A 27,324-nucleotide genomic window follows, 5' to 3' on the forward strand; every position below is an offset into this window, starting at 1 on the left:
CTAGAAGAGCAGCGCCAGTAGAATAGCCCTCAGATTTGTTGCTTCGAATTAAATTTGAAACTCTCAACAACTGATGAGTAGTTGAATGCCCAAGGCGAAATCCAAACTGCTCATCAGCGAAAATTGAATTTTCATTAATGTGCGTCATCATTCTATTAAGAATTATTCTTTCGAATAATTTACTAATAGATGAAAGCAAACTAATGGGCCGATAGCTTGAGGCTTCAGCAGGATTTTTATCCGGTTTCAAAATCGGAACTACTTTGGCATTTTTCCAACTACTGGGAAAATATGCCAAATCAAAACATTTGTTGAAAATTTTGACCAAGCTACTTAAAGTTGCTTCTGGTAATTTTTAATTAAAATGTAAAAATGCCATCCTCACCAGGGGCTTTCATATTTTTAAATTTTTTGATAATAGATTTTATTTCATTCAGATCCGTATTAAAAACTTCATCTGATGAAAATTCTTGTTCAACAATATTCTGAAATTCTATTGAAATTTGATTTTCAATAGGACTCAAAACATTTAAGTTGAAATTATGAGCACTCTCAAACTGCTGAGCAAGTTTTTGAGCTTTCTCCCCATTAGTTAATAGAATATTATCACCATCTTTTAAAGAAGGGATTGGTTTTGAGGTTTCTTAAGAACCTTTGAAAGTTTCCAAAAGGTTTGGAATAAGGTTTAATTTGTTCGACATCTCTTGCGAACTTTTCATTTCGCAGGAGAGTGAATCTGTGGTCAATAACCTTTTGCAAATCTTTTGAATTCGCTTCAGTGCAGGATCACGAGAACGTTGATACTGTCTTCGGCGAACATTTTCAGACGAATCAGAAGCTGAAGATCGTCATCAATAATGGGAGAATCAAATTTGACTTGGACTTTAGGAATAGCAATATTCCTAGCATCCAAAATTGCATTAGTTAAAGATTCCAAGGCTGAATCAATATCAGCTTTGGTTTCTAAAACAAAATCATGATTTAAATTATTCTCAATATGATGCTGATACCTGTCCCAATTAGCTTTGTGGTAATTAAACACAGAACTATTGGGTCTGGTAACTGCTTCATGAGAAAGTGAAAAAGTTACTGGAAGATGATCAGAATCAAAATCAGCATGAGTCACTAAAGGACCACAATACTGACTTTGATTTGTCAAAACCAAATCAATTGTTGATGGATTTCTAACAGAAGAAAAGCAAGTTGGCCCATTCGGGTATAAAACCGAATAAAGACCAGAAGTGCAATCTCTGAATAGAATTTTACCATTGGAATTTACTTTTGAATTATTCCAAGATTGGTGTTTGGCATTAAAATCACCGATGATCAAAAATCGAGATCTATGCCGAGTAAGTTTATTCAAATCCCCTTTGAAATAATTTTTATTTTCCCCAGTGCATTGGAAAGGCAAATATGCAGCTGCAATCATAATTTTCCCAAAAGAAGTTTCAAGTTCAATGCCCAAACTTTCAATAACTTTTAACTTAAAGTCACGTAAAGTGCTATAAGTCATACTACGGTGGATAACTATTGCAACTCCACCGCCATTTCGATTCATTCTGTTATTGGTTATAACTTTATAATCTGGATCACTTTTCAAATAAGTGCCAGTTTTTAAAAATGTTTCGGTTATAACAGCAACATGCACGTTATGAACTCGTAAAAAGTTGAAAAATTCATTTTCTTTCGCTTTTAAAGAGCGAGCATTAAAATTCATAATATTGATGGAATTACTTAGATCCATGATTAAACTTCAGGGTAAGAACAACATCATTCGCAAATTTTAATCCAATCTGGATAGCTTCCATCATGGATGTAGCATTACTCATTGTTTGAATCAAACCAAACAGTGAGTTTTGCAAAAAGTCATTTTTCAAACGTAACATCGCCGAGATCAGAAGATCCCAAAGCGTTGCCAGCAGAAAAATTTTCAAATGAAATTTGAGGTACCTGCCCAATTTGAAGATTGGTAGAGGATTTAAAATTCGTGGATGAACCCGAACCCGAAACGACGTTGGCATAAGAAATGCCATTGCTGTTACCTAACTTTTCCACGGTAGGGGTATTGTTCGAGTGAGACAGCACGAACGTTTGATTTAAAGATGCAGGTACAACCTGACTTTGAGAAAATTTCGGTTTGGTTTTCGGCTGATGCTTAGCACGAGAATCCAAAACCTTTTTTCTGATGGGGCAATCCCAGAAATTTGATTTGTGATTTCCACCACAATTTGCACATTTAAATTGGGTGACTTCTTTCACGGGACAATTGTCCTTGTCGTGAGAAGAATCCCCGCAAACCATGCATTTTGGAACCATGGCGCAATGATCAGTACCGTGACCGAATGCCTGGCAACGCCGGCACTGGGTCAGATTCTGGCCATTACCGCCATGTTTCTTAAAATGCTCCCACTTTACCCGTACATGGAACAAAAACTGTACTTTGTCCAAAAGTTTCAAATTGTTGATTTCATTTCTGTTGAAATGAATCAGATAAAATTGTGAAGTCAAACCAAAGCGAGAAATATTCCCGTTTGATTTTTTCTTCATTGGTATTACTTGGGATGGGGCAAAGCCAAGCAACACCTTAAGTTCGTTTTTGATCTCATCCACCGACAAGTCGTTGGAGAGACCTTTCAGGACCGCCTTGAATGGACGAGCATTCTTGGTCTCATACGTGTAGAAATTGTGTTTGTGGTTTTTCAAATAACCAACAAAAGTTTGGTGATCTTGTAAAGATTCCGTCAACAAGCGACATTCTCCTCTTCGACCAAGCTGGAACGAAACCTTCAAATTGCAAGTTTCCTTGCAATTCTTCAGTTGCGTTCGAAAGCTGGCCAAATCAGAGACGGAAGTCACTACAATTGGCGGAGCCTTTACTCGTTTCTCGACGGCAGAAGGCTCAGTACGAGGAGAAGGATCCTTGTCAACAGTTTCGGATAAAACACCGAAACTGTTTGCCAATGGAATTGGAGGATTGACCTCACTTTCAGAATCAGAATCAGACCTCGGATGAGGCTGTTTTCTTTTTCTGTTTCCGTTAGCCGGCTTAGCGTTCAAACGCTTCACCGACGTAACGACCAAATCTTCAGAAGATTTGCGTTTACCTTTGTTTTGACGCATTTTGCAAGCAAAGTTCTCTTAAAAGATGGCTTCGTTTGTAAAATACAAAAAATTTCAGGTGGGGTTAGTCTTGAAAAGACTGTTTAGAATTTTGGAAAGTAACTCAGGTAGTCTTTAAAAAGACTGTGAATTTTGTTTGAAATAACTCTGAGCTTAGGTAGTAAAAAATACCGCAGCTCTAGTGTCCGTTCACCACGAAGGTTCGCAAGACACTGTCACATTATTTGTTAATTTTAGTCAGTGTACCACCAGCTTTTGATGGATTTTATGACGTTAGCCTTAGAAAAGGCAGCTTACAAGAAAAGTCAAGCTATGTATGGTTTCTGTAATAAGTCCTCTACTATGTGTTTCTAACAATAAATTATTTATTAATAGTTCCCTCTGAAGAAGGCGCCAATCAGCGCCGAAACGTCGGACACAGCATAAAACAGCGTTTTACTTTGCCCAGACTGTGTAGCCGATCAAACTCAACCCATTAAATTTAAAAAATCTGAAACATGAGGAATTTCGCTTTTCTTCAAAGAAAATATGCTCAGTAGTCTTTTTCGGCAAAAGAGGTATTCAGAAGAATACTGACAATTATGTATTCTAAAATTTTTTTTGTCTGGATGGTTTTAGTTAATCTTTTAAAAACATATTTCTGCTCACTCAACTATATAGTCATTATCGTTATCAACTTGTTATCAGTATGATCGTAAATGTACTAGATCCCAATTAAAATATTAAACATCATGTACACGTTCTTACATTTTCTCACATGCTTCTTGAACAAAATCAATTAACTGGTCTAAATTAAGTTGCTTATAGATTAATGATAATTGCTCAAACACACCTTGACATTTTGTCTCAAAACATGATCTAGAGCTTATTTTCAGCCTTTTCTAAACTTCATAAGAGTCAAAAATTATAATAAAAAGGTGTGACCAAACTGTGGTCTTGTATTATGGTAATCACCTAGAAGTACGCACTAAGCCACCATGTAACCGCCACCAAATTGGATATTGATCGATAGGTGCCATGCTGAGGCCCCCCTCCTTCTCTGTTTGGAGTAATAGCAGTGAATATTGGATAATTACTAGGCGGTGATAATTATGCAAATTACCCTGAGGCGTGTGCGTCTGACAGTGCTACGGCTCTGGTTTCGTTTTCGATGACATTGATGAGAAATTAAAAATTCACCACTGGTGGTGGTGCTGGTTTGGAGCGTTTTGCAACATTTGTAACTCCGCTTAATGATTTATTATGTTTTTTTTTGTGAGACGCGGAAATCGTTTAAACATTTTCAAATTGCATCAAATCAACGTGGCAGGAAACGCCTTTTGCTGAACTTTTGGACACAATTACCTTCTTTCAGTGTGAAAGAAAACTGCCAAAAAATGCCCCAACGAAAACTTCGTATTGAAGTCTGGCCATTAAACGCCCATATTGTGCAATTAATAATCTATCAAGTTAACAATTACCCATTGAATTTTTTTTTGCGAATCAAACTGACAGCATAAATTTAAAAAGCCAAAATGAAAGGCCAGTTTTTGGCGGCTTTTTCCACCGACACTGACTGAGAGGCGCTGAATGTAAATTAATCGACTAAATATTGAATGGACTGCGCACCCCACCTCGCTGAGAAAGCCGCCCGAGGAGAGTGTTAAATGAATATTTGGTGCACTTTTTCCCCCCAAAACTTACCACCACGTTATGCAGTACTCGCGCCATGGTCGATCACCGGGTTGGCCACACGGCAGGTGAGGCAGGTTCTTCTTCTGTTTAGGTTTGGCTCTTTTTGGGGGGAGATTTTTTAGGGTGTTTCAGATTGAACGGTGCACTTTTGCAAGATTTCACTTTGCGATTTACCCCCTGACTAGTAGGACACTTGATTTCACAAGACACTAATTTTACTGAAAACTTTTGCTCTTCAATTCTTTGATCTGCTTCAAAGTGGAAGATTTTTACACTGCTCTTAATTGATCTGAAAATAAAATAAAATGTGTTAATTTTTCGATCAAACAATAAGATATCATGACTAGAAGTGATAAGATGACATGTCAATTCGCTGAAGCATTGATTTTACAGCATTATTTCTACAGCAGTTCCATATTGAAAGAGCACAAACAAAAACATATGTGCACGGATGGGCTTAAAAATTGAGGTGCGTAGGTTTATGTCTTATTTTCAATTGGAAATACTACTAACAGACTTCACTTATAATAAAATTTAATAAATATCCGGCGTCCAACATAAATTGATATCATTTTAATACTGATAACTTGAGACAGGGTTGCCAGATCTTTAAGCTTTTAGACTTGTTTGGAAGATCTTTCGAGTATCTATTGAACGATAGGTCTGACGATGGTTTCGGACATAGTTTTCATACAAATACGCAAATACCGGATTCAAGCAAAAATTTATGATTGTTTCTTCAAAGCACTGAAACATCTGATAGTCATTGTAGAAGAAAAGATCAATAAAAAATAAAAAAAAGTATAAAACTTGAAACCACAAGCCATGGTATTAAAATTTGAATGAAAAGTGTGTTTTAAATGAACTTGAAATTTGAAATGAACTTTAACATGTTAAACATGTTAATAAACACAAGGAAAATAATTTTAAATTGTTTTCAGCTGATTGCACTCAAAAATTCGTTAAAATTTAGAAGTTTTCTGAGAAAAAAATTTGCAACTGATTTTCGAAACGAAGGGGCGACATAAACTTTGAAGGAGGCGCTGATAGCACTGCTCGTGAGTGTTCGGACATTATTTTTACTCCGCGTATTTTTGTATTTTTTGCGTGTTTCGGTCCATAAAATATGTATAAAAGTGATGATAATGATTATTAACAACGCGTTGTAGTGGAAGAATATCGAGTTCTAAGGATTTCCCTTGAATTTCGTCGAAAAAAGACAGTTTTGTGTAACGGCCCGCAAAGGTTTTGTTTTTGTTTTTTTTATCTACGGGAGCTTTCGCGCGGTCCCACGTAGCGACGTTCGTTTTCTTTTGTTCCCACGGGAGCTGTCAAAAAGCTCGCGCGCTCGGGCGGTTGTTGCAGGAGAGCTTTCGAGCCGGGTTGCCAAATAAACGATAGAGGAATCTGTAAATCAGATTTAGCAATCGGTTATGTTTTGTCACAGACTTTTCCAACGGTTTGCGCGTGCCGCGATAATTTTGTTTTAGGGTGAAAATTGTATGTTTTGTGGTCGATCCAGTTTTTGTTCGTGGTCTTGTTTACCACAAGATGACTAGGACGACAGGATGTGTTCCGTAGCAGCATGTGAAAGCTCAAACTGCTCGTGATTGAGGACCCGCAGCTGGAAGACCGACGCTGCAAAAAGGACTAAAGCGACGACACTAAAGGATGTTTCAGGAAATTGGTGAGATCTATCCAAACTGAATCTTTCAATTGTTGCATACTTTCTAATCATTATTAAATTCGCGCTAATCCCTGGTTTGCATTATGGGATTGGAAGTTTAAAGATAGATCGAGAGTCCTTCTGATTCTTGCTTCTATGTTTAGGCGGGGCCAGACAATGCCCAGCGACCTCGGAATTGGACCGCAAGGAGCTCTGTCATTCTGAAATGGGTCATTGGAAGCAGCGCGAGGGCTATCACCACCTAATACCCGGGACTGAGATAAGCTGTATCAGCATAAACAAAGCCTGATACAAATTATACTTTCCCATAATTTCGCTGCCGGCCAGCGGGTATTGGATTGGACCACACACACACACACACACACACACGAAGGGGCGACATAAACTTTGAAAAATATTTGCAACAGCCTAAATGAAAACAACAAAAAATATAAAATAAAAATATTATTGCTATCACCCTCAATAAACCCTTAAAAGCTATTACTTGAAAGCAATTAAAAACTTATTAGCCCTCTACTGCCCAAATCTTTTTTTCGAAAATTTTTATTTTTCGTGTTCATGAGGTTATTTTGAGCAAATTTTGTTCTACGAAAAACTTTACTTCTCTTGTTTTATGTTTTTGTTGTTTCATTTTTAGTATTTTAATCTGCATTTATCTTGCTTAGTTTATGTTAGTTTTTGATAGTATTTTGCCCACTCTACCACCTCTTATCATTACATTTTGCCTATCTTATTTTTTCATGTTTTTACAGTAACTTTTTCAATTTTTTGCATGGCACCATTATCATTTAAATTGTAAATAAATGCGTAGAGGCACAGTCTGGGGCAATAGAAAAATTACTGCATACTTTTTTTTACCTAAAATATAAGAAATGTTAGTAAAAACACTGCTAAAGTTGACCTCTAAAAAAATGTCATTTTTAAAAAACATTGGCAAAGTCACAGAAAACAAGTAAAAGTTCCAACCCATTAATTTTTTTAAAATTGTAAGAGTTCTTCTTTCCAATGCTTTTTAAAGATCAAAAATTGGTTGAAAAATTGATTTATGGCGATTTATTTAAATCAAAGCCCGTCTAAAGGCGGGGTTGGGTTGTAGAGGGTTAATTTTTTACTTCCAAAATATATTTGTGGCAGAAATATTCAGTACCTACATTTTTTTTATGAATTTGTCGTTTCTTTTTCTAAAAAATAAGAAAATCTTTGTGCTAGTTATTTTATTCAAACATTTCATTACCTTAAAAAATATCCCCTTGAAAAGTTTCATTTAAAAAATCAAAAAAGCAATAATATAATCTGCAATTTTTTTAATTAAAAAAAAATTGATTTCAACGAGGTTTATTTAACGAAATCATCAAATTTCTTGAAAATTCTGAAAAGTCCTGACCACAAATATCATAGTGAAGCAAAACTCATTGAACCTGGGATATACAAAAAATTGAATTTTCTAAATTGTTGTGCGATTTGTTTTAAAATAAAAAGATAGTAAAATTGTTGTTTCAGGGAATGAAAACATAATATTAATATAGGTAAGTTCGACGTAAACGAAGAAAAGCTGATAAAATACTATCGATGCTCCAAAAAGCGATCATTAATTTTTAACACTGGAACGCCCAACGAATGTCCAACTTCAATTAAAAAATGAATGTAACTTTTACAAGAGTGTTTGTTAATATTGAATCTTTCAATTTTTTTATTAAGAATATTTAACAAGTATTTATTGAAAATTATAACTGCAATTATACAATTAACTGAGAGATAAGACATGATTCCTATTTAATTCATTGAAATTTTCATAAAATTAATTTCTTGATAAATGTTATATCAATAATGTTTTTTTTTTGCATGTTATCCGTTCAACTACGCACATAGTTCATAACACGCTTTTCAATTGAAAACCAATATTATTATCAAAAAATATGATTTGTCGAAGAAATATTTGTTGATTGTATAAGTATTTGTTGCATTGATTTATGATTTTTTTCTGATTTTACGATATTTCACAAAATTTTCCAAATTTTACGCTTTCCGCGAAATCGTGAAACTTAACTAATCCTACTAATCGGAAAGCAATTTTAAAGAAATGCAACGATAAACAGTGAAATGAATATAAAAGTTTTTTTGCTCAATGCTTGGAGTTTGGAATCATTTTCATCAAATTTCACAACAGGGAAAATTTTAAATCTTTCACTCAAGTACTGGTGATTTCTAATGTGGAAAAGAAAGGTGTTTATAGAAAAAAAATTACAAATCTGATTATCCATATTTATATTAAATTCCAAAATTATTTTATTAACCTTTCTGGTTTTGGCGAGCAGTCTTGTCGAAAAAGAAAAACAGATTTTCTCTACTTCACCGACGTTTCGGCCTTTATTTTGAGGCCTTCTTCAGGGGGCCTCAAAATAAAGGCCGAAACGTCGGTGAAGTAGAGAAAATCTGTTTTTCTTTTTCGACAAGACTGCTCGCCAAAACCAGAAAGATTAAAAAATAATCAGTCGTTGCGAACCCGGATATTTTATTAACAGAAATAATTTTTGAAAAAGAATAAAATCTTTGAAAAAAAATATATTAATATGCAGCAATTTCCCACGCAAACAGCACGGTTCGAAAAAACATTTATAAGTTTGGAGTAACCTACGCCGTGTTAGGGTGATCCAAGCAATCCTATAACATGATTTTCAATTTTAAGTTCTTTGGTACCGAGGCCTCTAAAACCGCATTTTAAGTTTTCATGCAACCTTTTCTAATATTTTTCAAATTGTTTGAAACTCCAAATGTTTTTCTCAAAATGCCCAATCAATCACCTTTCATTTTTTGGACCTACCTTACACGGCGTTGGTCACCCTAATGACTGAACAAATAAATACGGATCTAATTATTTTGGCCAAGGAACTCTCAAAACTCTCCAATGTGGGCTTGAACGGATAACTTTTTTTCGAATCGTGCTATTTTCATGTAGAATTGTTGTATGTTAAAATTTTAGCTTTCAAATAATGTTTGAACTCTTTTGCTGGCATTTTGATTAATGAAATTCAGGTCGAATAACAAAATTACATAAATAAGATTATACAAGCATTTTTTTAAGTAGACTGCAATAATAGTAATTAACGCAAGCGAGCAAAATAAAAAACAACAATTACAAAAAGCTATTAAAAGAAAACGGGACTGAATCGCTTTTATTTTTCTTCAGGGTTTGAAAAAGTTTCTATTTAAATACCAAAAGGTAAAATAAGATAGCTTAACTTTTGTCTGTCTTCGAAATATTTTGTCAACATCATTATCAACATTCAATAAAACTGCCACTTTCCGTAAAATCGCTGTGGCGTTAATTAATGGGCGCTCACCGAAAAGCCATGAATCACACCAATTTACAGAGACACATATTGAATAAATACGCAGAGAGAGGTAATCACAATTTGGCCGTTTTATTACCGCTTCACTGAGTCGTCATCGATGCGGGGCTGGACGATGCCACTGCCGGAGCCATTGATTGCAGCCAAGACCATTCATGCAAAAATCAACCACAATATGCAGTGGCACCCTCCAGTCTTCGTGCTTTTTTATTAATGGGTGATGGAGGGTAAAATAGAAAATTTAATTTTCATGGTAATTGATTCATTTGAAAGATAATAGTTTCAAATCCTTATGAATTAAGTTTATAAATGAAATCACAAAAACTAAAAAAAAAAAACTTTATTTCATTTGACTAGTTTTACTCCACATCCCTCCCACAAACCAGGCAAGGCAAATCGACCAACCACCCGACTTAACCCAGTCATTGTGGAGGAATCATGTACGGTGCGCGACTTTACAAGCCACACCGTGGCGTGGTGGGGCAGGTCGTGGCTCGCCATGCTCCCAATAAATTATGCATCAATGAAAGGTTTCTTTCTTTTCTTTGCTTTTCTGCTCTGTCATTCTTTTTTTTCATTTTTTCCCCATTCAGTTCAATGTTGAACTGTGTTTAAGCTCTCGATTTCAGTGAGCTTTCTTTCCATTGTCTTTCTCACTGGGGGGTGCAACTTCGGGGTCTTGGATTGGAAATTGAATATTAAAGTGACCTGTTAGTGAATCGATCAGAAGAGGGCGGTGGCTGTTTCTCCCCTTAAACTGTTATCACTGTGGGACTGTTATGTAATTTTGTAAACTTCACCTTTGGTTTGGTGTACGACTCCAATTATTATCTGATTGAACGAAATTGTTGAGTAAATATTGAAATTGATATTTATCAATACGTAAAAAAGTGCTAACAATCTAAATGCCTTGAAAAATATCAATTTTTTTAGGCACGCATGAAAACAATAACACTAAACTTGAAATCTAAATTTAACCTTGTGTTACATTAATTCCAACGTGACATTCATTTCCCCCATTCCAAATGAGATAACTCCAATGACGAACGAAACTGGGCTCATAAATCAACAGCTTCATATTCGTATAGACCAGCTGACGCGTACATCCGTTCCCCGAAGCCGGCCGAAGCTCTGAATCGCGAAAAACTGAAGGGGTTTCACTTTCTGTCGGCACTCCGGGCGGCGCTATTACTGATGCAACCGGCACCGCTCTTCTGATAATAATTGGCCTCAATTAGCAATTTGTCTCTCGAGGGGGAGACTCCAACCCCGGCCGGTGAATGAATATACATTGCCCAGAAACGGGGTGTTATTTGGATCATGCTGGGGGTAAACTTGAATTCATGCAGATAACACGCATGTGTGAGTCGAGGTGACATTGCAGAAAAGGACAACCGTCAATCATCCATGGTGTAGAGATGGCCTTGTAATGTAAATGAATTACAAGTATAAAAATTACACATTTTGGAGCAATATTAGTTACACATTTTTTCTAATTAAAAGTATTTAGTAAATAAATACTCATATTTGGGTAATTCTCTACCAACTCACACGAAATCGGGAAAAGTTGACCCGACCCCTCTTCGATTTTCGTGAAACTTTGTCCTCAGGAGTAACTTTTGTCCCTGATCACGAATCCGAGGTCCGTTTTTTGATATCTCGTGACGGAGGGGCGGTACGACCCCTTTCATTTTTGAACATGCGAAAAAAGTGGTGTTTTTCAATAATTTGCAGCCTGAAACGATAGAAATTTGGTGTCAAAAGGACTTTTATGTAAAATTAGACGCCCGATTCGATGGCGTACTCAGAATTCCGAAAAAACGTATTTTTCATCGAAAAAATACTGAAAAAGTTTCAAAAATTCTCCTGTTTTCCGTTACTCGACTGTAAAAAAATTTTGAACATGTTACATTGACCCAGAAAGGGTCATTTTTTCATTTAGAATAAAAAATTTCATTTTTAAATTTCGTGTTTTTTCTAACTTTGCAGGGTTAGTTTTTAGAGTGTAACAGTATTCTAAAAAGTTGTAGAGCAGACAATTACAAAAATTTTGATATATAGACATAAGGAGTTGGCTTATAAACATCACGAGTTATCGCGATTTTACGTATGCAACTTTTGTTCTACGAATAACTTTACTTCTCTTGTTCAATGTTTTTCTTTTTTTTATTTCAATTTTGGTTGTTTAGTTTATGTTTGTTTTTGATAGTATTTGGCTTAGTCTACCACCTCTTGTAATTATCTTTTGCATTTAAAGTTTTTTTTTCGTGGTTTTACAGTCACTTTTTCATTATTTTTTATTTGCTTGTTTTTAATATTTTCTTCTATATAACAATACAATTATCAATTATTTTGATAAAAAATGCAGAGGATATTCCTCTGAGGCACATTATCTACTTAAAATATAGGAATGTGTAAACAACCAGTCAAAGTTGAGTTTTATTTTTTTTTTTTGAAAAGTTTTCAAATTAAGTTAACGTTTATTATGAAAAAATAATAAAAATCAGATTATTCCAATACTTTCAAAGTGACATGTTTTTCTCAATGAAAATAGTTTGAATCATAAAACCATTATCCAGTAACCATCAAAGTCGCCCGGTTTTTTAAATAACAGTTTTTAACGTAACTATTCATTATAGCACCATTGCAAAAAAGAGCTGTTTTTTAATAATTTGCAGCCTGAAACGGTGATGAGATGGAAATTTGACGCCCGATTTGATGGCGTGCTCAGAATTCCGAAAGAACGTAATTTTCATCGAAAAATTCAATAAAAAAGTTTAAAAACTCTGCCATTTTTCGTTACTCAACTGTAACTGTATTTTGAAGCATGTCATTTTAAGGGAACTTTAATGTACTTTTCAAATGTACATTGACCCAGAAGAGTCATTTTTTGACTTAAAACAAAAAAACAAAAAAAAAAACATTTTAAAATTTCGTGTTTTTCTAACTTTGCAGGGTTATTTTATAGAGTATAACAATGTTCTACAAAGTTGTAAAGCAGACAATTAAAAAAATGATTTATATACAAAAGGGTTTTGCTTATAAACATCACGAGTTATCGCGATTTTACGAAAAAAAAGTTTTGAAAAAGTTGGTCGTCGTTGATCCTGGCTGTTCAAGGTCACCCGCGACAGACACGGACGACGAAACAAAGAGAAACGCAAAAAGTAACTTTTTCAAAACATTATCTCGTAAAATCGCGAAAACTTGTGACGTTCACAAGCAAACCCCCTATGTTTATATATCAACTTTTTGTAATTGTCGGCTATTCAACTTTGTAGAACACTATTACACTCTAAAAAATATCCCTGCAAAGTTAGAAAAAACACGAAAATTTAAAATGAAAATTTTTGTTCTAAATCAAAAAATAACCCTTCAATGTAGATTCGAAAAGTACATTAAATTTCCCTTAAAATGACTTGTTCCAAAAAAAATTACAGTTTTAAAACTTGTTTAATGTTTTTTTCGATGAATAATAAGTTTTTTTTTTAATTCTGAGTACGCCATCAAATCGGGCGTCTCATTTTACATAAAAGTCCCTTTGAAACCAATTTTCTATCTCATCACTGTTTCCGCGGCTGCAAATTATTTGAAAACATCTCTCTTTTCTCATGTTCACAAATGAAGGGGGTCGTACCGCACCTTCGTCGCGAGATATAAAAAAGGGACCTCGGATTCGTGATCAGGGACAAAGGTTACCCTTTAGGACAAAGTTTCGCGCAAATCGAAGAGGGGTCGGGGCAACTTTTCCCGATTTCGTGTGAGTTGGTAGAGAATTTCCCTATTGAGCAGTTCTCTAGGACTTCGGTCATTCGATTTTTTTTGTATTTTTTAATTTGGCTGAAACTTTTTTGGTGCCTTCGGTATGCCCAAAGAAGCCATTTTGCATCATTAGTTTGTCCGTATAGTTTTCCATACAAATTTGGCAGCTGTCCATACAAAAATGATGTATGAAAATTCAAAAATCTGTATCTTTTGAAGGATTTTTTTGATCGATTTGGTGTCTTCGGCAAAGTTGCAGGTATGGATACGGACTACACTGGAAAAAAATGATACACGGTAAAAAAAATTTGGTGATTTTTTTATTTAATTTTTTATCACTAAAACTTGATTTGCAAAAAAACACTATTTTTAATTTTTTTATTTTTTGATATGTTTTAGAGGACATAAAATGCCAACTTTTCAGAAATTTCCAGGTTGTGCAAAAAATCATTGAGCGAGTTATGAATTTTTGAATCAATACTTATTTTTTCAAAAAATCGAAGTATTGGTTGCAAAAATTTTCAACTTCATTTTTCGATGTAAAATCGAATTTGCAATCAAAAAGTACTTTAGTGAAATTTTGATAAGGTGCACCGTGTTCATGTTAAATCCATTTTTAAATGACTTTTTTGAAAATAGTTGCAGTTTTTCATTTTTTTAAATTAGTGCACATGTTTGCCCACTTTTGAAAAAAATATTTTTGAAAAGCTGAGAAAATTCTATATATTTTGCTTCTTGGGACTTTGTTGATACGACCTTTAGTTGCTGAGATATTGCAATGCAAAGGTTTAAAAACAGGAAAATTGATGTTTTCTAAGTCTCACCCAAACAGCCCACTATTTTTCAATGTCGATATCTCAGCAACTAATGGTCCGATTCTCAATGTTAATATATGAAACATTTGTAAAATTTTCCGATCTTTTCGAAAACAATATTTTCAAAATTTTCAAATCAAGACCAACATTTCAAAAGGGCCAAACATTCAATATTACGCCCTTTTAAAATGTTAGTCTTGGTTTAAAAATGTTGAAGGTATTTTTTTCGAAAAGATCGAAAAATTTCACAAATGTTTCATAGGCAAACATTGAAAATCGGACCATTAGTTGCTGAGATATCGACATTGAAAAATGGTGAGCTGTTTGGGTGAGACTTAGAAAACATCAATTTTCCTGTTTTTAAACCTTTGCATTGCAATATCTCAGCAACTAAAGGTCGTATCAACAAAGTCCCGAGAAGTAAAATATAGAGAATTTTCTCAGCTTTTCAAAAATATTTTTTTCAAAAGTGGGCAAACATGTGCACTAATTTAAAAAATGAAAAACTGCAACTATTTTCAAAAAAGTCATTTAAAAATGGATTTAACATGAACACGGTGCACCTTATCAAAATTTCACTAAAGTACTTTTTGATTGCAAATTCGATTTTACATCGAAAAATGAAGTTGAAAATTTTTGCAACCAATACTTCGATTTTTTGAAAAAATAAGTATTGATTCAAAAATTCATAACTCGCTCAATGATTTTTGCACAACCTGAAATTTCTGAAAAGTTGGCATTTTATCTAAAACATATCAAAAATAAAAATTAAAAATAGTGTTTTTTGCAAATCAAGTTTTAGTGATAAAAAATTAAATAAAAAAATCACCAAATTTTTTTTACCGTGTATCATTTTTTTCCAGTGTAGTCCGTATCCATACCTGCAACTTTGCCGAAGACACCAAATCGATCAAAAAAATCCTTCAAAAGATACAGATATTTGAATTTTCATACATCATTTTTGTATGGACAGCTGCCAAATTTGTATGGAAAATTATATGGACAAACTAATGATGCAAAATGGCTTCTTTGGGCATACCGAAGGCACCAAAAAAGTTTCAGTCAAATTAAAAAATGCAAAAATTAAAATTGAAGAAAAAAGACCGATTTCGTAGAAAATTGCTCTATTGTTTTTATTTTGTTTTTAGAAAGCTCGTCCAATTATCTACAAGTTGATCTTTGACCATTTTTTGGTACAGTTACGAATTTACGAAACAATAAAATATTTTAATAACGTACTTCCTTCTCAAATATCATTCTCGAATGCAACTGGCTTCAAATATTCAAAAATGCCTAATATAATCCAAGGATAACATATTTACAAATTATCAATGAAATTGGAGACTGTTGAGTTAAAAAGTACATGATTTTTTTGTTTTGAGCTCACGGTTAAAATATAAGAATACATTACTTGTAAAATGTTAACAGTTAATATCAAAATCAAAACCATAAAATCACAAATAACAGCAAAACTATGATAACAGAATAAAAAAAAACAAATTCAAGTAAACTTCTCGATCTCATTAAACCCCAATCCATCCTCCACTGTACCTAATCCACCCCACCCCAAGTCGCTCCCTTATCTCACCCTTAGGGCAACCATAACGCAAGGAGCTCGGTTTGAAAAATTGGTTCAACATCGCCGCGGGCTCCTAATCTATCGAGCGCACACGCCCGGCTTTTGTCGGCCTTCTAGCTGGTGCTTTCTGCTTCTGGTGGGTTGAAAAATGGACCCAAGGTAGTTTGCAAAAAAAAAGGCAGCCAGCTACTGTGTACCTCGTACTGTAACAACCCAGTTGGCAAAATCCAACCTGCCAGACTTCAACCCATAGGCCAGGTTCGTCGCTTGGTGGTGATGCGATAAATTGCAAATGCGTCGTTGAAGTCACCCGCCGGTCGTCGAGTGTGCATAGGCTTAAGGTGACGCAATTGCCAGTGCCGACACTCCATGTATTTTGGCGGGTGAGTGTGTGTGTCTGTTCGTGCACATTTGCATGCAGTTATCATTTATTAGCACTATGTCTCGTGTTTTTGCAGAAGGAGGGGGATGGTTCGATGCGTTTATTTACAATTTCAGCAAAGTGCATCGACCAGCATTTTCGATACTGATACATTACAGCTGGAGTGCAGTGCAAATGATACAAAATTGGGATACAGTAACGTTAAATTGATAGAAAGTCCTGAACTTCTTAGCAACTTAACTGTTATGAAGTTCTGCGTGATTTGCCAATTTTCCGTCAAACATCAAGTCTTGATCATTAGCGAATAATTTTGAACTACAACTACCTTATTACATCCTTATTCAGTGCACGAGATGTTATTTCCAGATTATATTACTCTAATTCCCACCCATAATGACGTATCATTTTGTGTGCCCTGATGCAAATATCCAACTACGCCAAACAGCTCACGTATTCAAATTGGAATCGGCAACAAGGCATCTACACCGAGAAACCGTCTGCCGCAAACAATCATCTCGGCTGCGGTTTGCCGGAGAGCAACAGAGCAGTGCATCGGAATTAATAGGACCGATTAATGAGTGATTGCTTGGAGCGTTCAGAACAGAACACGAACCCTGGCTCTATCGTTGCAGATGGAGAGGTTCTCTGTAAATTTGTGTATTTTGATGAGTCTGGATTTCTGAGCCCTTAACATATTTTGAGGGAAATAGCGACAAATCAACCTTAAGGAATAAAATACAACTATTGATAATAAGTAATTCTCTGAGATTTCGATAACTTGTCGCATTTTATCTATTTAGGTGAAACTTTGTCTAATCTAATCTAACCCAAACGCAGCCAGTCCGATGAAAACATGCTGGAAAGTCTTGTGATTAGATTACGCCCCAAGCACTTTCCTTGTCATTATTAATAATTGCAGTACATCCGAGAACATCTGAAAATGTATTACAAAAGTTAAAGCGGCCATCCTACTGCGTTGTGATTACCGCAGAGAGGATTCTGAGAACGGATCATATTTCACAGAATCTACAGGGGAGGAAGGATGCGTGGACATACCGTACCAAACGCTCCGGCTATTTAGGTGAAACTTTGTGGATACTTTTTCTATTACTAAAGAAGTCATTTTGCATCATTGATTCTCCATACAAGTCGTCATGTCGTCAGTCGTCAATCTTGAAAACCGTCTATACAAAATAGTAGTTTATGCAACAAGTTGCAAAAAGAGTATTTTTTCAGCATGAGTCGTACATTTATCCAACGAGGTTCACCGAGTTGGATAAATACGACGAGTGCTGAAAAAAGTCAAGTTTTGTAACGAGTTCCATACAACATTTTTTGCACTTCCGAAAAACACCCATTGAGTGAAATTTTAAGTCTAATTTTCATGTATTTTGTCAATAAATCGTTTAAATCAAAAAAGATTTGAAAAGTGTTACTTTTCGAAACAAGTGCTGAAAAGTTCAACTTTTCAACACCCATTTCAGTGCTGAAAAGTAGGACTTTTCAGCATTTATTTTGAAAAGTGTTGCTATTCGATTCAGTTATTTTTGGTACAGAAAAGTAGGCTATTTCGTCGTTCAAGAATGACAGGAAAAGTAAGTAGTTTCACGACGGAATTGCAAAAAGTCTATTAAAGTACTCAAAAATCGGTATCTCGCATCGAACTTTAAAAAATTTCATTTTTGGATATGTTTTGATGACAAAAAATGCTAATGCTATGAAACAAGAAGTCAAAATTCAAGATTTGATAAACGTTGAAAAAAATCGAAAATATATTATTGACTTTGTTTTCTGTTGTCAAAACAAATTTTCAAGTTACAGCCACCTAATATTATTTTATTGTTGAAAACGTAACACTTTTTACTAGTAGAATTCATAACCAAGCTTCACCATCTAAAAAAAAAATCTGGAAAAGATCAGTAAGTTGCTAAAAAATTGCTTTAAATACAAAATAGCGTCAAGTTTTTTAAATACAACGCGTCCAATTTTGAAAGAAAAAAAGTTTTTTTGTGAATTTTACGATCTTTCGAATAAAAGATTTTCAATTGAAACAATCGATATTGTCGAAAAAATGCGATTTTGAGCCTTTTCAAAATTGAGACTGATTTGAAAATTTTGAAATATTTCTTAAAACACGACTTCTTCGGTTACAGGAAAAATACACACAACAAATTTCATCGAAATTAAAAAAGAGATTTAATTTTCAAAAAAAAACATGCTCATTCTTGAGAGAATTGCTTTAATGTAGCTACAGTCAAACCTCGCATAAGAGCGCCTCGCATATGCAACTTTGCATATACGAGTCATTCCACCTGATTCGGTTTTGTCGCAAGAGTTGCATATGCGAGGTACAGGGCTTATGGGATTTTGGCTATATGGGAGACATGGCCTATATTTTTATAAAAAAATCATCTTAGCTATACAAATTTATTGTGTTTTGGAATCGTTATGAAGTCAGCTATACAGCTACACCAAATTTACAAGGTTTACGATGTTCTAGGTCATCCGAAACTTCCTCAAGTTAAGGTCATGTTTTCCCCGTCGTACAAGTATTAGGTAGGCGATTGTGACTGTGGTTTTTGACCTCAGATCATATCCGGATAGGCTCAGGAGGTTAAGGGACTAGTCTAACGATATGTGGTGATGTTCTGGGTATTCTGTAGAGTCCCGGGAGTTACGGCCGATGGGTCTACCGCCGTTACAAGCTAGAGGTCGGAGGTTTTTGACCTCAGATCATATCCAGATAGCCTCAGGGAGGTCCAGGGACTAGTCTACCGATGTGTGGTGATGTTCTGGATCTCCTGTAGAGTCCCGGGAGTTACGGCCGATGGATCTACCGCCGTAACAAGATAGAGGTCAGTGGTTTTGACCTCAGATCATATCCGGATAGACTCAGGGAGGTTCAGGGACTAGTCTACCGATGTGTGGTGATGTTCTGGATCTCCTGTAGAGTCCCGGGAGTTACGGCCGATGGATCTACCGCCGTAACAAGATAGAGGTCGGAGGTTTTTGACCTCAGATCATATCCAGATAGCCTCAGAGAGGTTCAGGGACTAGTCTACCGATGTGTGGTGATGTTCTGGGTATTCTGTAGAGTCCCGGAGTTACAGACGATGGGTCTACCGCAGTAACAAGATAGAGGTCAGTGGTTTTTGACCTCAGATCATATCCGGATAGACTCAGGAAGGTTCAGGGACTAGTCTACCGATGTGTGGTGATGTTCTGGGTCTCCTGTAGAGTCCCGGGAGTTACGGCCGGTGAGTCTACCGCCGCAACAAGATAGAGGTCAGTAGTTTTTGACCTCAGATCATATCCGTATAGGCTCAGGGAGGTTCAGGGACTAGTCTACCGATGTGTGGTGTGTTCTGGGTCTTCTGTAGAGTCCCAGGAGTTACGTACGATGGGTCTACCGCCGTAACAAGAAAGAGGTCGGTGGTTTTACACCTCAGATCATATCCAGACAGTCTCAGGGAAGTTCAGGGGCCAGTCTACCGATGTGTGGTGATGTTCTGGGTATTCTGTAGAGTCCGGGGGGAGTTACGGCCGATGAGTCTACCGCCGTAACAAGACAGAGGTTGGAGGTTTTTGACCTCAGATAATACCCAGATAGTCTCAAAGAAGTTCAGGGACTAGTCTACCGATGTGGTGATGTTCTGGGTCATCTGTAGTGTCCCGGGAGCTACGGCCGATGGGTCTACCGCCGTAACAAGATAGAGGTCGGTGGTTTTTGACCTCAGATCATATCCGGATAGGCTCAGGGAGGTTAAGGGACTAGTCTAACGATATGTGGTGATGTTCTGGGTATTCTGTAGAGTCCCGGGAGTTACGGCCGATGGGTCTACCGCCGTTACAAGATAGAGGTCAGTGGTTTTTGACCTCAGATCATATCCGGATAGCCTCAGGGTAGTTCAGGGACTAGTCTTCCAGAATGTGGTGATGATCAGAATCTTCTAAAGAATTCCGGGAGTTATGGCCCATTAGTTCACCGCCGTAACACGACAAAGGTTGTTTGTTTTATAACTCAGATCACATCCGGATACCTTCAGGGAATTTTGTAGACTCTCTGGAGTTACGGCCTTAGTGTCCGTAACTCCCGGGACTCTACAGACAACCCAGAACATCACCACACATCGGTAGACTAGTCCCTGGTCCTCCCTGAGGCTATCTGGATATGATCTGAGGTCAAAAACCTCCAACCTCTATCTTGTTACGGCGGTAGACTCATCGGCCGTAACTCCCGGGACTCTACAGAAGACCTAGAACATCACCACATATCGTTAGAATAGTCCCTGAACCTCCCTGAGCCTATACGGATATGATCTGAGGTCAAAAACCACTGACCTCTATCTTGTTACGGCGGTAGACCCATCGGCCGTAACTCCCCGGGACTCTACAGATGACCCAGAACATCACCACATCGGTAGACTAGTCCCTGAACCTTCCTGAGGCTATCTGGATATGATCTGAGGTCAAAAACCTCCAACCTCTATCTTGTTACGGCGGTAGACCCATCGGTCGTAACTCCCGGGACTCTACAGATGACCCAGAACATCATCACACATCGGTAGACTAGTCCTGAACCTCCCTGAGGCTATCTGGATATGATCTGAGGTCAAAACCTCCGACCTCTATCTTGTTACGGCAGTAGACCCATCGGCCGTAACTCTCTACAGAATACCCAGAACATCACCACACATCGGTAGACTAGTCCCTGAACCTCCCTGAGTCTATCCGGATATGATCTGTGGTCAAAAACCACTGACCTCTATCTTGTTACTGCGGTAGACCCATCGTCCGTAACTCCCGGGACTCTACAGAATACCCAGAACATCACCACACATCGGTAGACTAGTCCCTGGACCTCCCTGAGTCTATCCGGATATGATCTGTGGTCAAAAACCACTGACCTCTATCTTGTTACTGCGGTAGACCCATCGGCCGTAACTCCGGGACTCTACAGAATACCCAGAACATCACCACACATCGGTAGACTAGTCCCTGGATCTCCCTGAGGCTATCTGGATATGATCTGAGGTCAAAACCTCCGACCACTATCTTGTTACGGCGGTAGACTCATCGGCCGTAACTCGGGACTCTACAGAAGACCTAGAACATCACCACATATCGTTAGACTAGTCCCTGAACCTCCCTGAGCCTATCCGGATATGATCTGAGGTCAAAAACCACAGTCACAATCGCCTACCTAATACTTGTACGACGGGGAACACATGACCTTAACTTGAGGAAGTTTCGGATGACCTAGAACATCGTAAACCTTGTAAATTTGGTGTAGCTGTATAGCTGACTTCATAACGATTCCAAAACACTATAAATTTGTATAGTTAAGATGATTTTTTATAAAAATATAGGCCATGTCTCCCATATAGCCAAAATCCCATAAGCCCTGTACCTCGCATATGCGTGCTTCGCATAAGAAACCCCCATATGAGTTGCATATGCGAGGTTTAACTGTACCTGTAAACCACTCCGAAATCCAAGGCTTAAAAAAGTTCTAACTTTATACTTCCAATTGTTTTTTCCAGGCATGGACGTTGGGGTGTTGAAATGCGACTCTAATAAAATGTAAAAAAATCAAAAAACACCTTTTGACAATAAGGGTTGGATAAAAAAAAAACTCAATGTAAGGAATATTTCTCGCTTACTTTTTCAAAACGTCCTATGTACATAGGAAATCCATGACGAATTGGTTGTTTTGAAATAGTAATCTTGATTGATAATTTTATTTTATCAGTTGTTTGTTGTGAATTTGCCAATGATTTGAGATATTTTGAGCCAGCTTTCGTCCTTATTTTAAAGTCAAAAACGGGTGCTTAAATTTTTCGAATAACTAACATAAAAGCCAAATCAAGAAAAAAATATTAAGAAAAAACCAGTAAAACAAATTTTTGATTTACTTTTGGTCATAAACTACCATAGAATTAAAAAAATAGTAACAATTGATGTCAAATTTCAAATCTAAAAAAAGATAAACACGAAACAAGAAGCGATAAGCAACTTGTAAAAATTTATGCTCAAAGACGTGATAAAATTATTGTATTCGAATAAAGTTTTTATTCAGCAATATTGTTTAATTTTTTAAGAACGTTACGACATTATTCAATGTCTCCAAGTTGTTTTATTTTCCATTAAAATACATTATAATTTGAGAAATAATTTATAAATAAATCTTCCAAAACCTGTAGGAGTCCTAATAAAATCAAATTTATAAGGTGTTTTGAAAATCGAGAAGAAAATGTTGCCAAAAACGGGATGGCAGTGTAATTCAAATTTTGATTCAGAAATGATATTATTTAGCATTCTTGGCCCCTTTAAAAATCACTAAAATTCAAATTATTCAAGAATCTGTGTACTTAATTTGTTATCTGTGAATGCTGTAATCGAACCAATAACATTTTTTTAAATATTAAACCAAATTGTTGTTTATTCAACCGTTGTCTCAATTCACCTCATATGGATTTTCTTTTTCATGTTTATAGGCAGAAATGTCAAATTACACAGAAATTCTAATGTAAAAGAAATTAAAAAAATTATTGAATCTTGGAATATAAAAAATGACAAAATAAAATATTTATAAGAAATAGACAATTTAATGAAGGTAAACATTTTTAACATACAAATACAAAACATGATTTCTTACAGTGAATTAGAGATATCCGTCAAGAATTCATTTACGACAAATTATTTTTTTTACGACTTTTTCAATTAAGAGTAATCAAAGATTTAATGAAAGGATATGTAAATATTGTGTTTTTTTAAGTAAGTGGGAAGATTTCAAATGGACTCAACATTTAAAAAATTTCTTTGTTAATTATTGGCATAAAAGATGTTCCGTAAACCGGGGTGATATTGGGTGGTTTAAGATTATATTTGGGTAATTCTCCGCCAACTCACACAGCAGCTGCCCCGACCCCTCTTCGATTTGCGTGAAACTTTGTCTTAAGGGGTAACTTTTGTCCCTGATCACGAATCCGAGGTCCGTTTTTTGATATCTCGTGACGGAGGGGCGGTACGACCTCTTTCATTTTTGAACATGCGAAAAAAGAGGTGTTTTTCAATAAATTGCAGCCTGAAACGGCGATGAGATAGAAATTTTGTGTCAAAGGGACTTTTAATGTACTCAGAATTCCGAAAAAACGTATTTTTCATCGAAAAAAACTCAAAAAAGTTTTAAAAACTCTACCATTTTCCGTTACTCGACTGTAATTTTTTTTTGGAACATGTCATTTTATGGGAAATTTAATGTACTTTTGGAATCTACAACTTTGTAGAACATTGTTACACTCTAAAAAATGACCAAAGTTAGAAAAAACATGAAATTTTAAAATAAAAAATTTTGTTCTAAATGAAAAAAATACCCTTCTGGGTCTATGTAGATTCGAAAAGTACATTAAATTTACCATAAAATGACATGTTCCAATTTTTTTTACAGTCGAGTAACGAAAAATGGCATAGTTTTTAAAACTTGTTTAGTGTTTTTTTCGATGAAAAATACTTTTTTTTTCGGAATTCTGAGTACGGCATCAAATCGGGCGTACAATTTTACATAAGAGTCCCTTTGACACCAAATTTCTATCTCATCGCCGTTTCAGGCTGCAAATTATTGAAAAACACCTATTTTTTCGCATGTTCAAAAATGAAAGGGGTCGTACCGCACTTCCGTCACGAGATATCAAAAAACGGATCTCGGATTCGTGATCAGGGACAAAAGTCAACGGTCGGGGCAACGTTTCCCGATTTAGTGTGAGTTTGTAGAGAATTACCCATTTGCAAAATGTAAAAAAAATCATTTAATTGTGAATTTTTCAAATGAATAATCAATAGTTGCTTACTTATGTTCCATTTGAGGTATTCAATTAAGTGTGCAAACACTTTGAAACTGGCATTTTTTGACAACGCAGTGACGAATTTTAAATTATTAATTTTCATTGAAACTTTTATCAAAAACATGATTGAACTTTTGTTTAAGAAAGTAGTTGGCGTTGTATGTCCACCCTCAGCATATGTTTTAAAAATACAATCCTTTTGATAATCTTACCGTATCAATAAAATTTGAAGAAAAAAATGAATCCTATCATCATGATTAACTTTAAAAAGCCTTATTCAAAAATATATCGAGATCAAAATATTAGGACTTTTTTAAATAAGAAATCGAAAAATTATGTTATCCTAAACACTTTAAATTTCAATCAAAAAAAGTCCAAACCAAGACCCTATCACCGATTCCCAAGAGAACTCCAATCCCAATCACCCCCGAGAGAATGGCTTGCAAATTACTGTAATCAAAGCCGCATCGCATCGAGATTGTCCAGAACAAGCCTCTCTACAGCTCTGCCAGTTCATCTCCCCCGATCCCGCTCGCTCGCTCGCTTGCCGATCTTCCGCGTTCTAGAACCCCACAGAGTCACTCCACTTTCCACTGCGGCGTATGATCCAGTTTGTCACTCTCAAGGTCGAGTCCCCGCAGGGACGTCTCAAAATGGATCATGCCACAGAACTGGTTCCGCGGAGTGGCAGATGCATAATATTACGATAACTCATCTGGCGAGTGTCTTGTCAGCAGGGGGGTTGTAAAATCTACGTCGCTACGTCCAATCGATAATTAAGGTTAGTTCTCTATTCATCGAGTAATGCGCAATCCTGCAGAGATGTTCAGCGAGTCACTTAGCGTTGCATCATCGAGCAGCCGGTGCATCGCAGCTTAGATTAGCTCAGCTCAGCTGTTCAGAAGGTGACCAATTTGATGTCAACGGCGGTGTCGTCTACGGCGATGGAGGTCGGCCCGAGGATGATGTACGGCCCGGCGTCGTGTTCAATGCTAATTGTTTGCCAAGAAACAAGCTTCCAAACACAAAGCAGCACTACACACATCTGTTCACATCAAACTACAAGCTGCGACGCGCGAGAATCTCAATGATAATGCACTTTTTTCCTGAAGGGTACAGAACCTTCTGAAACTTGTAGCATGTGTCAAACATACGAGAACATGCGAACAATTGACATGTTGGGTTGTAAACTACAAGCTGGGCTGAGTATTTTGAGTATTTTTGAAGAGTTGCAGTGGATTTCACGGCGGATTGTTTCTTCCTTCAACAGTTATCTACTTCAATGCTTCAACGAATCACAATTTGACACTCTAAAGAACTTACAAAATTCGAGGGTAATCTGAAAACCTGGCTATTAAGCTCACACTGTAAACACTTTTGGCCAAAATTGCTCAATCTTCACAGGTCAGCAAATGATTCACCACTAAGCAAAAACACCGCAAAATAATCGCTTCACCAATTGCACAAAATTTGATGAATCCCCCTTTTACAAAAAAAAAACAAAAACTGTCACCCCTGAAGAAACGGTTCAACGAGCAAAGACGCGCGGCGAACGGAGCTCGATCTCGAAGAGGGGCGCGTGATAAACCCGGTGACGACAAAAATCGTACTAAAAGTTTCAAAACAGAGGAAACGTATTAAAGTTTGTTGTGATTCTGCGGCTTCGTGGGGTGATCTGTTGGGAGGTTTGAGAGGAGGAAAAGGGAGGTGCGCGAGACGAGCCAGAGAGTGAGCAGCAGATCAGAGAGAGAGAGCTGCCAACTGGCGAGCTCTTTCTCTTTTGTGTGAGCTTTTTTTGGTGGAGTAGTGTACTGTAGAGCTCACAGATTGGGGTGACAGAAAGGTGGTGTGGGGTGAGGTGAACGGAGTGAGCTTTTGAAATTGAGAGATGAAATTTGTTTTTTTCAACAACTGACACTATGTTATTTCTGAAAGTTTTGTTTTAAAATAAATATTCTGTTGTGTGCTATCTTGTGACAACGACCATTTAGTACTATTCGAGAAAATCGAATTTTAAAGTTTGATGATAAATATTTTTGAAACTATGAATGATAGAGTCAAACTTTTTGAAGCAATCGTTTCGAATACTAAACAAAACTCTTTTTTGTAATTTTCGTTAAAAACGAAAAAATAGTTTTTCTGGCAATGTTTGGGCTTATCACCTAAAATTGTTTATTTAAAATATATACATTTTGATCTTCATGGGCTAAAACCAGTTAAGTTAAGTAGAATAGATAAGTTGTGTAGAAAAAGAACGTAACTTAGTGCAACTAAGAAAACTGGCTGGGCTGTTATACAGTATGTAAAAAAAGTATTTACACCCCTTGGGCACTATGTACATATTGTGATGAAACATCTAAACAATTTAATGTTGACAGAAACCTAGTACTACGTTTTGTTCAGAAACTCATGCCAAACATGTTGCTTCAAAAAGCTCATGAAAAGATGATTTCTATCAAAAGTTATATAACAAATACTATTACGAAAATAAAAAAGGTGCAAAAAAAGTTTGTACACCTTTCGAAAAATTAACATAAATAATGTTTTTGTTGACAAATCACCATAAATCCAGTCTCCCAACTCCAAATAGGCATCCTTGACTGATTAAAAATAAAATTTGGATTGAATATAAAGTTTACTAACTACTTAGTATAAAAGTTTATATAACTCTGGAAATTATATATAAAACTTATCTTAACTTAATTTTGAAATCTTCTAATTCAACTAAATGTCAATATATTACCATAGAAAAAACGAAACTATTGGCACTACGCCCCCCGGGGCATGGCCTTCCTCTAACGTGGGATTTCTGCTCCAGCGCCTCTGACGAGACAGGAGAAACCGGGACCGACGTTTTACTTCACCATCCGATAGAAGCTCAGTGGATAAGGCGGGAATCGAACCCGCGTCTCATAGCATCATCGGGATCGGCAGCCGAAGCCGCTACCCCTGCGCCACGAGACCCACCTTACATAGCCATAGAACCTAGAACCTTACCATAGAATTGCTAAATAAACATTTTGGAGTGAGTATAACACCGTTTTGGGGGTATTTTAGTGCGTCCATCCCGGGAATTCCCGGGACAAAAATCCCGGGATTTTTCCAAAACCG

At 36.3% G+C, this 27,324-nt stretch overlaps 1 protein-coding gene across 1 annotated transcript in view; it reads right to left on the reverse strand.

Annotated features, from left to right (window-relative positions):
• Positions 1–25,839, reverse strand: part of LOC6034650 (cytadherence high molecular weight protein 3) — a 118,329-nt gene extending 92,490 nt beyond the window's left edge. Inside the window, exons 1-2 of the mRNA XM_038261395.1 lie at positions 25,537–25,839; positions 4,804–5,083 (exon numbers count right to left, since the gene is read on the reverse strand). Of these exons, the coding sequence (XP_038117323.1) occupies positions 4,804–4,830 (27 nt within the window). The 5' untranslated portion in view covers positions 4,831–5,083; positions 25,537–25,839. The remainder of the gene's footprint in view (positions 1–4,803; positions 5,084–25,536) is intronic.
• Between the last annotated feature and the right edge of the window lie 1,485 nt (positions 25,840–27,324).

The sequence above is a fragment of the Culex quinquefasciatus genome, chromosome 3 (assembly GCF_015732765.1).
Source record: "Culex quinquefasciatus strain JHB chromosome 3, VPISU_Cqui_1.0_pri_paternal, whole genome shotgun sequence".
Classification (NCBI taxonomy): domain Eukaryota; kingdom Metazoa; phylum Arthropoda; class Insecta; order Diptera; family Culicidae; genus Culex; species Culex quinquefasciatus.